The 17,949-nt window shown below is 34.9% G+C and overlaps 1 protein-coding gene across 3 annotated transcripts in view; it reads left to right on the top strand.

Annotated features, from left to right (window-relative positions):
• Positions 1-17,515, top strand: part of AP1S2 (adaptor related protein complex 1 subunit sigma 2) — a 28,809-nt gene extending 11,294 nt beyond the window's left edge. The window contains exons 5-6 of one of the 3 annotated variants that reach the window (XM_079765083.1): positions 10,685-10,734; positions 11,437-15,515. In XM_079765083.1, the coding sequence (XP_079621209.1) occupies positions 10,685-10,734; positions 11,437-11,476 (90 nt within the window). In that variant the 3' untranslated portion in view covers positions 11,477-15,515. Of the gene's footprint in view, positions 1-10,684; positions 10,735-11,436; positions 15,516-15,992 lie in introns of those variants that run through there. The other 2 variants (XM_079765084.1, XM_079765085.1) reach the window with 2 other exon arrangements.
• The last annotated feature ends 434 nt before the right edge of the window (positions 17,516-17,949 follow it).

Here is a 17,949-nt window from a genome sequence, read left to right as displayed (position 1 = left end):
TGGTTTTAGGGTTAGTACTCATTATTTTGCTGTTCACGGATCAGACTTTTCTAAAAATTAGGTCAGAATCAAGAATTGGAGATTCTCTATATTTGTCCCTTCCCTTGATCACTTTCATATTTCATTATTATGGAACTATAGCCTGTTCTATCAGATCCTGGTATTTCCTCCAATTCATTTCCTGATTAATTATATTTGCTTTAAAACATTTCTAAAGTTATTGAAGTTAAGCTTTTAATTTTAATGTGTTGTTTTCTGGAAAATTTTGTTTAGGGTATTGATATCTCCTTGTACCTGGATTTTTTTAAACTGTATTGGGAAATTGCTAGACTTTACAGTATGACAAATATGCTAACTTTACTTTATAGCATATATTGTAAGTAATGTACTAGCTGATAAAAAAGTTATTACAGGTCCATATTTATTTGTGAGAGAATGTATGTGAGTGTGTGTGTCTCTCCCCTAATGAAGTATTATAGTAGTAAGCAATGTCTCCCTTTTTGAAGTAGTATTTTTATATCTTCAATTGGGGAAAGTAGGAATGGAGAGACATCATAGTATGACTATAGTCGTGCGTAAAATTTTCTTACTCATCTCACCCTAGTTTTAAAAAAATAACAAAGTTTCTTCTTTAGCAGAGAGCTTTGGCCCTATTTCTCATCTATAACAACGTTTACATTTTTTTGATACATAAACAAAAGTGATAGTACATTAAGACATTTTCTAATCAGTTGTCTGAGTGAATCATTTTTCTTAATTTTGCCATTCAGTTTTTGGGAAGGTAGAAGGTGGCTGGTCCATTATGAATTTAGAGTGAGTTATAATACATTGCAGGTTAAGGCCATTATGAAGCCAAGCTACAGTCTATATGGGGAGTAAGGCCTCAGGTTAACGGGTTAACCTGTTATTCAGGTTATTCACCAACATACTGTCCCATGAAATCTAGAGGTGACAAGACGCTGGTTTCCTAAAATGGATTCATTTATATGTTGAAACATGATACATGTTTACATTTCTGGAAGAATATTTGAAAATTTTGTTCATATAATTGGTGGAATAAGATGAGAAAAATCATTCCACAAACTGCTTAAAAACATTTTTATATGGACACCATGACAACAAGAGAAGTATGATGATAGCTAATGCTTATTGAGCACTTGAATACGAGGCATCCTATACTAATCCTCAGGATGCCCTGAGAGTCATGTGAGCCTTTGCAACAAATCAAGTAGAGGCTTATCGGGTCCGGTAACTAGTCCCTAGGTAGCAGCTGGCAAAACCAGGATTCCAAACCCAGGTCTCCTAGACTGCAGAGCTGTGTGAAGTCTTAACCACTGTGCTCATCATTCCCCTTACCCCCATTTGTGTATTGTCATGGTATGTATATTTTAAACATTCTGTTATAAATACCAACTTCTGTGTTCCTCAGCAATATTATTTTAAAAATTCATCCTTCTCCTGGACATTTCTCTGTATTGAACAGAGTAGATTTCCAATGCCATCTTTTACTTTTTGGACTGGAAACTTCATTTTCCAAATTATTAATAGTTGGAATTTTAAATTGGATATATAGAAATAAATCATATATTTCAGATCATTTCTTGTTGCATTCATCAAAACACCTAGATCTATAGTAACTTTTTTGGTCTTATAATTTGGGGTGTAGAATTCATTTAGTCTATAGCTGTAAAGACACTTATCTAAATGCAGTCTTAAATTTGTAAAAGTTCTAAGTAATTGATTTTTAACCTAGTTTTTGATGTAAAACTAACCCTGAACAACACGGGTTCGGATTATGCAGGTCCACTTATATGTGGGTGTTTTTTTTTTCCCAATAAATACCTGTACTCCATTGGGAGTCCCCAGATGTGGAGGACCAACTGGATGCATTGATCTACATCATTTTATGTAGGGGACTTGACTGTCCTCAGATTTTGGTATCCACAAGGGATCCTGGAACCAATCCCCCGAGGATACTAAGGGACATCTTGAGTTTTGGGGGAGTCAAAAGTTATACTTGGATTTTCAACTACATGGTGTCGGTGACCCTAATATCACCACCTCCACACTAGGTGGCTGTTCAAGGGTCAACCTTATTGTGATATTTCTATTTGGTGTCAGGTTTTTTTACTTAAATTAATTATTTCTAACACCAAAGATGGCTTAAAGATATATGCAAATCAGAAATGATTTTGATTTCAGTCCTTTTTAATTTGTGAAATATACATTTCTATCCTTAATTATGTTTATTTTCTTTAGGACAGTTTCTTTCAAGTTTCCCTTTTACCCAATATGTAAATGTCATGTAGCTTGTTTAGGTAGTCCTTCGTTTATTTAGGTAGTCCTTCTGTAGGCAAACAGGGTAGACAGTAGTGGATAAAGTGGATTTTCGATTAGCATATTATAGTTAATAATGAGAACTTAAATGTGTACTCTGATAATTGCTAACATATCAGACATTGTGATTAAGTAATAAAGATACCTTTTTTATTTTACTTAATTACTTGGTAAACAAGGGTTTTACTTTTGACAATTCTAGACCGAAGAACTCTGTTTATTCCTTTTGATATTTGGTTTTATGAATACATAATTAGATTTGGAGGTAAAGCCCAGAAAATTTTGTCCATTATCCAATTTTTAATGCTTAACTGTTGGAATTTAAAATATGTTTTCTTAACATGCCACTGGTACTTAACTAGATTTTTTAAAAATTAAAATGCGACATGCTGATATTACTAAATTGACATTCTTTTTTTCCCTGTACTTTGAACATTTCTCCCCCCTACACACACCAATTAAATATCTATTTTAAGCTAGACTTTTTAGGAGGGGGGGTGAGAAGAGGAGTGGTACAGTTGGATTCATTTTATTAACGTATAACAAAGGAAATATAGAGTGCATTTTCTTTGTAAAGTAAGGAACTTAACAGTTTTTCTTTGCTCCTTAATTTTATAGAGCCAGAATGAAGAATGGGGAGGTTTGTCTGAGGATATCTTATGATAAAGAGCAGTCTAAGACTTTAGTCCCTTTGACCCCCAACTTATTTATTGGTAACTACTAAATTTACCATTTTTGTGGCATGGATAAAATGGAGTGTTATGCAAAGACTGTTGCACGCGAGATGATACCAAGTCCTTGCTTGATCCGTGAAGATCCAGACTTAACTACTGGGCATTGGGCTTTAACCCTCAGCGGTAGATGCATGATGGTGTTGATCAGTGCTTTTTGAGATGTATCAACCTTTCTTTTTTATACTAACAGCATCGTTTTTGAAATTTGTGGGGGTTTCCTTTTGAGCTTTGTTTGCTGTTGGTATTGTTTCTCACTGAAACAACCTGAGAAATGAAAATAAGTGAGGTACCAAAAGCAAGCATTACTCTCATGAATTTGCTTCTACTTAGAGGTGATCCACTTTATGAATAGATTTATTGGATTTGCAGTTGTTAATCTGCCTGTCTAGAAAGTGGTGCTCTATGGAAATTAGTGCTGGGCCTGCATGATATATCTTAGTACTATGCCATATTTTTGTGGAAGTAGTAATCTGTTGGACTGCATTAAGAAATGCAAAGGTAAGAGTCTTAGGAGAAAAAGTGATTTCTTTAAAAAAATAAATCTTTTTGTAATTTAAAATTATTTAATAAGTACTTCTGGAAGGATTTAATAACATTGTCTTTTAATATGAAGTTTGGGGTTTTTTAATTAAAACTTTACTAATTAAGAATATTTTGGCATGCTATTGAAACTCAAGAATCTTACATTGTTTTAAAACAGATACTTTCAAATACATATAATATCATTTAGCAGGAAAAAGCATTTTGGTGTAAATCTTTTTAGACAAATTCCTATAAATCCTTTACAATTACCACTGTTTATGTTAAAACCTTTAAGCCTAACCCTTTTTCTTTTAAATTGGGTTAAAATTTAACCAGGCTGTAGTCTTTTTTAAAAAAAATAGATTTTTATTAATTTCAGAGAGGAAGGGAGAGGGAGAGATAGAAACATCAATGATGAGAGAGAATCATTCGTCAGCTGCCTCCTGCACGCCCCCTACTGGGGATTGAGCCTGCAACCCCAGCCTGTGCCCTTGACCAGAACTGACCCCGGACCTTTCAGTCCACAGGCCAATCAATGCTCTATCCACTGAGCCAAACTGGCTAGGGCCAGACTGTAGTCTTTTATGCTAGCATATTTTAATTTTCTTTTTTAATTCTCACCATAGGATATATTGGTTTTTTAAACTGATTTCAGAGAGAGAGAGAGAAACAAACAGGGGGGGAGAGAGAAGAGAGAGAAAGAGACAGGTATGTGTCCTGACCTGGAATTGAACCCGAAACCTTTTTGGTATACAGGACAACACTCTTAATCAACTGAGCCACCCAGCCAGGGCCATATTTTAATTTTTTATAGGTAAATTTCATTGGTCTGCTAGAACAAGTTCTGTATAAGTGAGGTGTGATTACGTTAATCCTTAAAATGGAAAATACAGAAGGGCAAATACAGAAAAAACATAAGGGCGAACAATTCTTGCCTATCACTTTATAGTTAGAGGCCCAGTGCACGAAATTCGTGCACAGGTACGGTCCCTAGGCCTGGCCTGCGAACAGGGCCATCTTCCCCAGCTGCCTGCAGCCGGCCCTGCCCCATGCCACCACTCACCCCGTTCCCTGTTCACCATCGGGTGACCAGTGCCTCACAGCTGGGGGAAGGGACCGAGAGGTCAGCTGTTCCTGCCTGCTTGCCGGCCCCGCCCCCACCACTGGTGGCCATTAGGCGATCGGAGCCTGCCGGCTGGGTAAAGGGACCAAGAGGTGGTCAGTGTGCCTCATAGTGACTGGTCCAGTGGTCGTTCTGCCATTAGGGTCAATTTGCATATTACCCTTTTATTATATAGGATAGAGGCCTGGTGCACAATTGGGGGCCGGGTGGCCTGCCCTGAAAGGGGGCCCCAGATCGGAGTGGGGGTCCCTACTGGGGGGTGGGGCCGGCCAGGACAAGGGGCCATGGGCAGTTTGCAGGCCAGCCATGCCCCTAGCTTTGTCAGGAAGACATCCGGTCTAATTAGCATATTACCCTTTTATTAGTATAGATAAGGAACAATTTGGCTAATGTGCTTGGTCACTTGTTTTTACATTGCAATCATTTTGCTCCATGTTTGTGTGTTTTTGAGCTCTCTGTATTTGTCTGCTTTTCAGAATTTTGAGGACTCCCCTCCCCCACTGTTTGATTTTAACTCATTTCAAGCCAACTCTTGCTACTCTGGGTTATTTGTAATAATGAAAAGTTGGATAACTTAAAATATTCAGTAACCATAAATCTGATTTTCAAAAGTATTTGACAACCCACAGTAATAAATACATTTTATATCACACTAGTTACATACAAATAAACCGGGAAAAACTTTTGTTAAATAATATACTCTTATTTTTTATTTTGCAGTCTCACATTTTCTATTCTATTCTTCCCTTTTTAGTGCTGATACTGATTTACCAAATTGATTGCATGAGCCCTAGGGTTGGGGCCTGCAAAAGAGCATATTACTAGTTATTGGTGATGACATTTTTTCTTTAAAAAGGGCTTTCTGAAAAATTTTAGGGTTTGAGTTCTTTTTTCTCCTACTGACACATTTTTTAAATTTTCTTCTATTGTTTCCTCTGTTGCTGCTTTTAAAAAATTCCTATTGTAGGAAAATTAACAAATACAGGCAAACACAATAGAACACAAACTTAATCACTGACCAGAGATAATTAGATTAACTCAGTAGTTCTCAGCTGGAGTGATGGGCAATTGTGCCTCCTCAGGAGACATTGGGCAATGTCTGGACACAGTTTTGATTGTCACAACTGGTGGTGGGGATGCTACTGGCTCTAGTAGGTTAAGACCAAAGATGCCGCTAAGCATCCAACAGTGACAAGGATAGCCCTCCCAGAACAAGGAATTATCTGGCCTCAAGTGTCAATAGTGCTGAGGTTGAGAAATCCTGGCTTAATTTAACACCATAGAATACTTAAAGATTCCATTTGTAGGTTGCATTTACATTAAAGACTGCTACATCTTTTCAATATAATACAGGGTGGGATAAAAGTAGGTTTATAGTTGTTTTATGGAAAATAATACAATAATTACATACAAGAATAAACTGTTTTGTGTGCTTACAACTATAAACCTACTTTTACCTTACCCTGTATATAGTCCAGAGTATAAATGACTAGATAGAAATGAATCAAAGGGTAGAAGGAGCAAAAAAGAAAACAAAAACCCTAAATATTATGAGAGGAGGACAAATATCCTTAATAATATGTAAATTCCTGGAAAAATCACCTCGGTGATTCACCAAAATTACTTGTTGACCAGTACCTGGGGAGATAATCTGTGGTTGAGTTCAGCACGTACCCACAGCAAAGATTGTACGATGTCACTATATAATTTAATTTCCCCCAACAACCACCAAATCTTTTAACATCTATTAAGGTAATTGAGATTTTACCTGAAAACAGAATTGAATATACTCTCCAGGCAGTTAGTCTGCTCATTTTGCCACCCACATTAGGGATTTGATAATTTCTTAAAGGAGGAATAGTTAAATGATCAGAATTTGAATATATAGGCTTGCATATAGACTTTGTGTTTGTTTTTTTATACCCAATTAGCCTTAAAGAATTTACTTAGTAAAGATACTTAGAGTTTGAAATTCAGCGACTCCAAGAAATCGTTTTTTTGGAAAATCCTGATTAAATTTAGCACATTTCGGGTTATGATCCAAATGCAAGAACAAGGCAAACACAATACAATTACCCTAAAATATGTGTCAAACTTTGCATATAGTCTAAAGTTATATTTGCAGAGTTAATCTGCTTTTAAAATTTTTACAGTACAGTTAACTGCCAGAGAAAGTAATTTATCAAAAACAGGTTTTAGAGATGTAGTTAAGTTATCCCTATCATTATTTTTAAGACAAAAATTAAGACGAATATAATAGAAATAGATCAACAACACAATAGAAAAAGACAGCAGTAGCTATGAATAAGTCATTCATAGGTGAAAGAAGACACAAACGGTCCTTTTACTAAGAGAATATAAATTAAAATATAAGTTACACCTATTTTTGCTTTGTTTCTTTTTGGATTGGCAGAGATGAGAGAGACCCTCTAGTTTGTTGCTTGTGAGCACTTAAACTTGTATTCCATTTTGGAGCATTAGTTTGGTGATACCTATTAATGGTTAAATGTGTACACCTTTTGACACATCAGTTATACTTCAAGGAATTTTATCCAACAGAAATATACAAATACACCAATATACAAATGTACAAATTCACCAAGACACATGGTCACTATAACATTAAGCCACTGGAACATACACAAATGTCCATCAATGGGAAACAGGTTAAGAAAATTACAGGATGGCCATATATGAAACTGTTACCTGACTGTAAAAGAAATGAGATCAGTTTCTATGTAATGTTATGGAAAAGATACTCAAGGGATATCAAGTAAGAGAAGACTTAGGAGCAGGACATTAACTTAATGGTATTAACTCTGAAAATGTTTGAGCACACCCCCCCCCCCTTTTCCTAGAAGTGTAAAGTAAGCAGGTATTATAAGTACATTTATAAGTATAAAATATTTTACTTCGTAATTTTTTAAATGACAAAATGCTGGGTGAATGGAAGAGTATACATTGTGTTGATTCATTAGGTAAAACATAGAGTAGCATTTGCTAGGAAGAATGTTTCAGCATGTAAAGTGAAGCATTTCTGTACTCTACCATTTTAGATACCATCTGGAGCAATTATTGCTCTTACCACCCATTACTAACTTAATGTAAAAAAAATCACTTGATTTTCTTAATGCCTCACAACTGGTTGTAAAATAACACTGACACCATGAGCCCTGTGAGCCCTGTCATCTAAAAGGTACTTCAAAAGTGCTGCTTTTTATTCCTTGCTAAAAATAGATCTCAGTGAGTTGGGATACTCTCTGGTCCTTTGGCCCTCTGTTCTTCAGCACAGGGAATAGGGTTCTAGAGTTGGGAATAAGGACTTTGCTACAGAATTCAGTGAGAAGTAATCAAAAGGACTACTGTGTTCTAGAACATGAAGGACAAATGATATTACTTTACAATGCAAGGAATAAATGATGCCCATTTGCAAGAAAAGGTGGAGTAGAAATGTAATTTCAAATGACACTTTATTTTCATTAAATGTAAATTATTTTCTCATTGAGTGCATTGTTACTAGAAAGAGAAAATCAGAGATTAGGTTTTCAATTTTGGATTCAGTACCACTAGTTTACTTTAGCAATTCTCATTTCAACAAACCTTAAGCCTTCAGGTAATTGCTAGCTTACCAGTTTTCGTTGTAGTTTTCCCAGATCACTTTACTTTGCATCATCAGCCTTGTATGGTGAATGTCTGGGGAATTTTAAGGTAATGGGTTTGTCTTTTTTAAGGAACATGGGTGGTTTTGAGAACAGGTGTAACTTAATTCCTCTCAATGTTTGTTATCCTACACTTCCCACTCCATCTGGTCCTTTTTGTAGGGGAGTGAGAAAAAGATTATTCTTAGTATGGAGGAGGTTTGAACATATGTATTCTAAGGAAAAGGAGCTAATGCAGAGACTGATGAAAAACAGGAATAGAATAAAGGGAAAAGTATATTGGGAGGGTGAATCGAGCACTGGTCTAGGGCAAGTCCAATTTTTCCTCCTTTCTTGAGTAGATAATGTGGGAAAGCTGTAGGTTGCTTTTTTCCTCACGAGTTGGTTGAGTGAAACTGAGAGTGTTGTCATTTTCTTGGCTTTGAGAAGCTACATCAGCTAGTGGAGAGCTGCTGGGGGCAGGAGAGAAGAAAGAGGCAGAAAGCTTGAGGGAAATGTTGAAGTTTTGGAATAAACTTAATGGGGAGCAAATCATTGATGAGCATAAGGACTGCCCAGGATTGAAGGCCCATTTTGGATCGAAAATAATAAGTGCCCAATCTTTATTCAAAAAATCAGTCTCCAAGAATCTGTATTAAGGGCAGTTTTTGATTTGTATTTGTGTAATACAACTGGATTAAAATTTTTTGTATTTTCATTCTGGCCAGTGTTCTCACATAATCTACATCACTGATGTTTTAGTGTATTAAGAAACTCAGTTTGCTGAGTAGAAGATAGTAGGTCTAATTCTGCACAGGGCCCCTTGTATGTTAAGGCAGCGTTTACTCTCACCCTCCCTAATTCTAAATATAAGTATTCCATAACTCCTAAGAAGTACTGGTGGTACAGGGGCCAGGGATACTGGAGTTATGTTTAATCCTTGGTTAGTGATGGGCATACCTATCATTGTTAAAAATCAACCTTAAATGGTAACTGGTCATTAAGACATTTGTTCATAGCACATTATTTTCAGACCCTCACAGTCTAAAATGGGAAGTTATTTAAAATATGTTATAGCAACTTAAATGTGGTAAAAGAATACGTTATTTAGGGTTTCTTTTCTCAAAGGATGTTTTTCCAATAAACAAGGTTTTCTTTCTATGAAGACGATTCTTCACAATCGATGAATGCTAATTTCTTGTTTAAGTACAATAATCTGGATCGTTGGCTATAAATAATAGTTTGGTTTATCACCAACCCTTTCCTAAAGGTAGTGAAAGGTCTGTCACCTTTGAGAAATGTTCCTATAGAATTATTTGTTCTCTCTCATAGTAAGTCTCCTCTGGAGAGGAGTGGCTGTGTACTCAGCTCTACTTGGAAAAACTTACTTTCCTTTTAATGGCATAAGCTCTCCATGATAACAAACTTAAGAGAGAAAACGTAGATTAAAAGCTATAATATAAATACTCAAAATCATTGGTATTCTTTAGGTGAAAGGTTATTTGACAGACTTAAACTTTTCTTGTTCTCTCTCCAGAAAACAGAATGAAAGTGTATCACAGCAAGAGTTTCATGGGGTGTAAGAAAGCATACTAGAATACGTGCTGGAGTACTGACATGCATCAAAATGTAGTAGGATATATAATTCAGTTTGCAATGATAAGTTTGTTATTTATATTTTAGCATTATCTGAAAAGTCTTAATTACAGTAAATCCCAAGGGATAGTCCCAATTATTTAATTTAACGGATATTAGGGAATTTTGCTCTTGTAATGATCCATCATTTTTTTTTTTTTACATAGAGAATACCGAAAGAGGTTCATTGACAAAAAGTATTATTAAATACTGTGACTCACTAATGCCACTGATACATATATAGAATTCCCTTGGGAAAATGAGAGCTTCCAGAAGAAAAGGAAGCATTTGTGGGTTTAACTTATTATTAATTTATTATTTTAAGCTGTTTCATTCCAGTATAATCTATTCTGAGTGGGGGGGAAAGGGCAGTTATCTCTTTAAACTATTTAGGAATTATCTGAGGATTAAAATTTAACTGGCTTTTCTCTTCAGATACTTCTGTATTTAATGGTTATTTTGTAAGGGATCTATTACATACTTTATTGGAACAATTTACATGACTTTGTAGCCTAACATTTCAAAGTGCCAAGTTGAAGAAATATTAAAATGAGGATATTTTTAAAGCACTCATATAAGCAGTTTTAAACTTTTTTTTTTGAGTCACAAGTATATTGGTGGGGGTATAATCCCAAGGAGTCTGAAGGGCCAAGGTTCCTCTTCTCAGAAAAATCTGCACATAATTTTGCCTCTAGTTTCAGGAGGTTCTTGGCGTCCCTAGAAATCCATCTCCGGACACTCTAAGGTCAGTTTAAAACCTCACCTCAGGTTACCTGTGAGAAACATCGTTTTACATACATTTGTAGGCATAGACATTTAACAAATCTGTTTGGAGATTTCTTTAAAAGATTATTTCAAAAGTAATATATCCTTAATCTCAAAGGCCTAGTCTTTGGGTGTTTTTGTTTTTTTAAGCTAAATGAACCGTTAAGACCTCCATTGCTACTTAAAATACAGATGGGTGACTACTTTTCCACTTTTTCTTGGGAAAGATTTTTCCTTTAGGGTCTACAAAAGAGTTTATGGTCACCTTAGGATGTAATGATTTTCATTAAGGGTTTAAATTCTTTGACTTAGTGGAATTAAATCCTGATGAACTTGAATGTACTGGTGGGAGGGAGTATGTACTTGCATTTTCAGTTAACTCAGCATTGACCATTTTAGGATTCTGTAGGATGTAGGTCATTTTGATTATATATCTATGTCTATATCTATCTATACAATAGATAGATAAATAGATAGATAGATAGATAGATAGATCTATGTATATAGTAAAATTAAAAGATGAGTATGAACTCCTGGACATTGTTTAGTAGTTAAAATATTCAGCTATAAACCAAAGAACAAAATCAAAAATTTAAGTTTTCCTTACTGTGCACTAAACCTTCTAGAAATCTGATTGTCAGTTTGTATACTGTGTATAAGAACATATGCATTTCTTTTGTAGCCACGTCATGAATATTTTAATGTCCCAGTGTACTAAATGACTACTCGACGGGTATGCAGACTCTTACAGAGGAAATAGAGAGCTGATATACTTATGAAAGAAAATATCCTCAGCTTGGTGACCATCTTATAATAATAGAATGTTCCAAATCAACACCTTTACAATTGTAACTTTGTTCCTGTTCTTATTCCTCTTTTTTGTTTTATTTTCTTTCTATATGTGATCTTGATGTAGCTTATTCCTGCTTTTGCAGCTGGTTTAATTTCTTAAAAAAATATATGACATATGAATGTTTTAGTAATATTTCATCTTAAACACATCCATGTCATTTGTGAGCCATTTGTGATTAATCTTGTTAAGAGGAAAACTTAGCAATCATTACAATGTTTACCAAAGAAAATACAGCTGAAATGCTAAGTCCAAATAATTAGTGCCATAATAATATAGTGTGGCTTGGTGTTCAAATGTTGAAAAAAACACACGTATATTTAGTCTATATGAGCTAATGTGTTTTAATGTATCACATAAAAGTGTATTCAGAAATACAAGAAAGTAAAATCTGTACTATGACAATTTAAGGTGAAACACACAGTTTTTAAGAAATTTGTAATGCCACATTTATTGAAGATCAAACAATCCTTTAAAAACTAACAGAAAGCTATGTCAGAAAATCTGATCTGCAATATCTATTTAATAGTAAGTAACTCTTTCAAAGCATTAATACTGAGTATAGTCAAATTTGAATATTCAGTTTAAATACTTATATTTTAATGGTTATGATTTTATCATATAGTCTTCATTTAAAATTCTTATGATTTATTAACTATGGTTTTATATCTTAATATTGATCATTATTGTGTATACTTTCAATAAAACATGCAACATACTTTATTACAAAAGGAAAGTACCAAATAATTCATTGTTTATACCTAGAGAGTTCAAAGCCTGAGTTAAGTAAGCTATCATTAAACAGTAAATTCAAAAGATGCTCAAACTGGTTTACCACTAAAGGAAGACCATGAAAGTGTGTATCAGGCAGGCATGCAGATCAGTTCGTAACATTCTTACCATGGCACCTGGATGGGCTATCAAATGAGAAATTTAGCATTATACATTGAAAGCATTGGGAAACATTGGTCTTTCATTTCCATTTTCCCCTCCATACCACCCTGCAATGTATTATTTATCTGGTTTTAATGATGCATAAATATGCATTGTCTCATGCCTGTTTGCTCTGGATGTTGTGTGCTGAGCTGTAACAATATGTTGCTTCTTTTGTTTTCTGTATACAGCTGCTTGCTTTAAATTAGTCAATTCTGAAATAGCTTTCCTTGCATGTCTAAAATAAAAATATTGCATGTACTTTGTCTCATGTGAATGACTTTTTTCTTCTCCATTCCTTTTGATAATGTATTTTACATTTTAGTTTTTCCAGCTAATTTCTTTAATTGTGGTAAAAAACACATAACAGAATTTACCAGCTTAACCATTGTTAAGTATACAGTTCAGTAATGTTAAGCATATTCACATTGTTGTGATAGATCTCCAGAAATTTTTCATTTTGCAAAACTGAAACTCTGTACCCATTAAAAAAAAAAACACCATTTCCCTCTTCCCCCAAACTTTGGTAACCACCATTCTACTTCTATGTTTTTATGAATTTGACTCTTGGGCAATAATTTTTCTAGGTAATTTTGAGCTACAATTTCAATGTGAACGTGTGGAAATTATATTTTATATTCTAAACACAATTTGACAAATTTCAAAGGAATAAAATGTGCAAATAATTCTTTGAATCTAGGCCTTTTAGAAAGGACAAATATTTTAAATAATGTATATTTGATAAGCAACATGGTTCTCATTGAGAAATGCTATATAAGATTGCAGACAGTGAGCACATAGGGGAAATCTGGCCAGCTCCAGGGAGTAGGATGAGGGACATTTTTACATGCGTAACTACAGAATTGAATGTAGGCACCCTTTTAATTAATACATTAAAGGTTGTATGACACTAAAAATTATTTAATGTTAAATGAAAATTATTATTTTTAAATTGTTTCATTTTACTATGTATGTGATTCAGTGCATTTAATGTTTAAAGTTAAACATTAAAAATGAAAGAGATTGGTTTATATCACTCTTGGGAGTGCTACATAATTTCCATTGGATTTTCTTGAAAGCTATATCATGAAAATTGAGACATGCAAATAGAATAGTACTAGGAACCCTCATGTACACATTACATTGCTCAACTTCAATAACCATCAGCTCAATACTCTGATTACTTATTTCATTAGCCGCCACCACCCCATTTTGCCCTCAGTACTTTAGAGCAAGCCCTAGACATCCTATCATCTTTGAAACTAAAGTATGTATCCCTAAGAGATAAGTACCACACCCCATAAGATTAACAGTAATTCCTAATATCTTATTTCTGGTTCAGTTTTTCCCAATTATCTGAAAAACAAGCTGCCTCCTTAGCTCAGCAGGTATTGTGTCAATCTCATCATCTGAAAAATGTATTTTTATAATTGGTTTGTTAGAACCAGATTCCAACAAGGCTCACATTGTATCTAGCTGATGCCTCAAGTCTCAGTTTTTAATAACTCCTCTGCTTTCTTCCCCCTTACCTTTTTGCTGTTAACTGAGTCACCTATGCTGTAAAATTCCCTCCATTCTGTATTTTGCTGCTTGTAATCTTGTGGCGATATTTAACTTGTTTTCTTCTCTTTCATATTTAGTTCTGTAGTGTGGTTAGGTTGAGGTTCCATTTTGGAGGAGCAAAAATACTTCATAAAAAATAATTGTTTTTACCAATTTTTCATTAATATACAAACATACTAAAGGTCATCATATGAACTTTAGAGAGTTGGTTTATAGTACTTCATTTGCTACTGAATGCTAAGTACCTTCATTTAGATTTCAACTGTGTAATGCTATCAGATAGCATGTTTAGCACTTCCTGTAAATCAGGCACTAAGACTTATCTCCTTTAATCTCTACACATGAAGGTAAGTACTATTGATTCTTGTTTTCCCAACAAGGCAACAGACCATGGAGTTTAAGTGTAATTTACTTAAGATTATTCTATGTAGTGTTTTACATACAATCTAATATATGGATTTATAATTTAATATTTTTTTCCTTATTTTGTGCTGTACCACAATTAGGATGCAAAAGTAAGTAATTTATTGTTAGATACTAAAAATTACATTATTTTCCTTCATGAAAACATACTATGCCTTTTCATTATAAAATTGTTGCAAGTAATACCTGAAATTTGATCTACTTGGTCCCTTTATATTTAGTGAAGTGCAAAATCAGCCACTTTGGGAATTTTTAAAATAATTTTTTCTATATATGCCGGCTTTGTCTTCCTTTGATGTTAAAAAATGAGTATTGGTTGTTACATAAGACAAAAATGCCTTTTATCCCAAAGCATTCTTTGTGTGTATGTTGCCTCCATTGAAGTCATTGGTTGCCCTGGGGAGGTTTGAGGAGGTGAGTTTCTGAAGCTCTGCTGGGGTCAGTTGAAGTGAAAAACTGAGTAAAAACTCTGAGAGGAAGACATTCCTATAAATACATGTGACATCCCACCACCCCACCCCCCCCCCCCAAAAAAAAGCATGGAAACCAAAACTATGTGAAGAATTGGGACAACTCAGGTTTTCCCCTGCTTTTAATTTAGGGAGGGGGGGTTGAATTTTAACACTAGGATAACTTACCTTTCCTGTAGATAGATAATTCAGTAGCAATGATTTCTTAAATTGCCAATGGGTTTGACTGCTTTTTGTGTTACAGCAATTATTGGTCAGTAATCAATGTAATACTTTAAACAATAAGATTTAAAACACACACACACACACACACACACTGAGTGGCCAGATTATTATGATCTCTGAACTCATAATAATCTGGCCACTCAGTGTATATCCTATATAATAAAAGGCTAATATGCAAATTGTCCCCTCGACCAGGAGTTCAACCAGCAGGCAGGCTGGCCAACTGCCCATGTCCCCTCCCCCTGGCCAGGCTGGCCAGACCCCACCCATGCACGAATTCATGCACTGGGCCTCTAATATATGTGTGTGTGTGTATATATCACACATACACACTGAGTGGCCCGATTATTATGTGTTCAGAGATCATAATCATCTGGCCACTCAGTGTATATTCTGGTTACTGGACCCTTATCAGATACTTGATTTACAACTGGCGTCCATTTTTAAAATATATATAATTAAGAGGCCTGGTGCATGTATGTATGTGTATACACACACACACACACACACACACACACTGAGTGGCCAGATTATGCATTCAGAGATCATAATAATCTGGCCACTCAGTGTATATATTTAATGCATGCTGAAAATATTCTGTGGCTTACAATGTATGGGGTATAAAACCCTAAATAACCACTGGCTCACAGTAGAACACGCCCATACCACTGAACTGCTTTCCTTCTTCTCTGAAACTTGCAAGTCTTTTGTCAGTTTCACATTCTCAAGCCACCCCACATCTGCTTACCAGAGTCTCACATTTTCCCTCCACAGGAAGCCGAAACCCCACGTAGTGTTCTTGAAGAGATTGGACTGACATAACTCTCCTCCCTTGTTGATGACTTCTTGTGGCATTTCACACACTGTAGATGGTCACTGCCTTCATGTCCATGTTAGCTAATGGTGTAAGATGTCTTGTCAGTATTACTGTTTCACTAAGCTGCTTCATTCAGGCCTACACAATTTTTTTAAAGGGAATTTTGGTTAATCAATTGATAACTTAAGGGACTTACATGAATTAGAATGATAGAGAAAAAGAAAGGTATTTTAAGGTTTATAGGTCTGTTTCTCTTAATTGGATATCTTATGAAAATGACAATCAGGTTAAATATATTTATTAATTACTGTCTTTGGCAAAGAAAACTTACAAAACCAAAAGCCAGTGCACTCCAGTATATATGATTATAAAGGGAATTGACATATCACATATCAAATGAATGAAAACTATGTTGAAATTTTAAAAGAAAAACATCAAATTTATACCAAAGACCCTATTTGGAAACTACATACCTAAAAACAAAGGGAATACACATAGACTAAATTGGAATTATACCGTTTTACATGGAAAATTATTTCTTTGGCATTCCAAACCTGGGATGAAGAAGAGATTGTTTCATAATGGCAAGCATATTATTTTTAAGGCCAAGGAAAATTTGACTCCTGAGATAAATTTTGTGGTCATAATCATTTAGTCACTTAGTTGGATTTTGATGCCCCAAAATAAAACCGAATGTTGACTTGCCAGGAATTCTTCATGACAAATTCTTATGGAAAATGTTACTCTCTTCACAAAGTGTTGACTATGTCATTTAAAGCACTAAGGTTCCTTCTGGGGTGCTTGTTGCGGCCAAATTTATTTTGCTCTCCTTTATTGCTTCCTGCCACTTAGAAGTGCTGCAAACTTTAGGGAGCTTCCTGCCCTCCAATAGCATTGAGAAATAGTTATGAGAAATCTTATAAAAATATAAGCATACCATCTTTCATATACAAGTGAGAGCTGAAAAAAAAAAGTGAGAGCTGAATGAGGTAAAATGGCATTAGTAGGCCCTATATTTTTAAGAGCTATTTCAATGTCACTTTTATACATACTCCATATGTAAACACATCTTCACGGTTTACACTTTCATTTGTATTTGCTGGGCTGGATTAAGCTTTATTGTGATTGTGACCAATATTCAGGCCATGTGTGCATTGTCTCATCACTCGCCAATTAGTTTTAATAAATGTTCAATGTACACTATTGTAGTGTGTTCTTATCTATCTCTTCACAAAAGCTTGTCAAACTATGGAGAGTAGCTGAAGGAAAAATTCTAAGGTGTGTTTTTTTTTCAGTTAACATGTTGAAAATTCACCTCCATTTGAATGTGGTGGTTGTTAAAAGCACACACAAGATAAATGGCAGATATAAAAAGTCTTCATATACTTCAAGTTCATTAAAAAATAATGTGGATTCCATGCTACAGAGAGCCTATCTGCACATTTATTTTCAATCAATAAATGCCGCTTTTAAAACCTGATGCACTTGACTTTTCTACTTTTTCTGAATGAGCAACTCCTATTACCCCAGGTAATAAAAATTATTCCAAAACAACTGGGTCCCCCCACCCCTGATCCCATGAACTAGACGTACTAGCACACTCATAGAACAAACTGATTTTGCCAACTACTGTCTCATAAGCAGCAAATCAAAGCTTAGTTAAGGGACCTATTAACTACAGATGGGGAATGTTAAATACTACAAAGATATTTAAAAATGAGGAAACAAACAAAGACAAGTACATGCCCGGGAGAGGGGGCGGCGGGGGGGGGGGGGGGGGGGGGGGCGGGGAGGCGGGTGGAAATATCTATGGACCAGAAAAAAAAGAACACACAACTTATCATCAAATTAAGTTGCTAGTCTGCTAAAAAAAAAAATCTCGATTTAAAGAGCCACTAACACATTGCTATTTAT

The sequence above is a fragment of the Cnephaeus nilssonii genome (genome assembly GCF_951640355.1).
Source record: "Cnephaeus nilssonii genome assembly, chromosome: X".
In the NCBI taxonomy this organism is placed as follows: domain Eukaryota; kingdom Metazoa; phylum Chordata; class Mammalia; order Chiroptera; family Vespertilionidae; genus Cnephaeus; species Cnephaeus nilssonii.
Note: the sequence above shows the minus strand (reverse complement) of the source record. Positions and strands in the feature narration are given on the sequence as shown.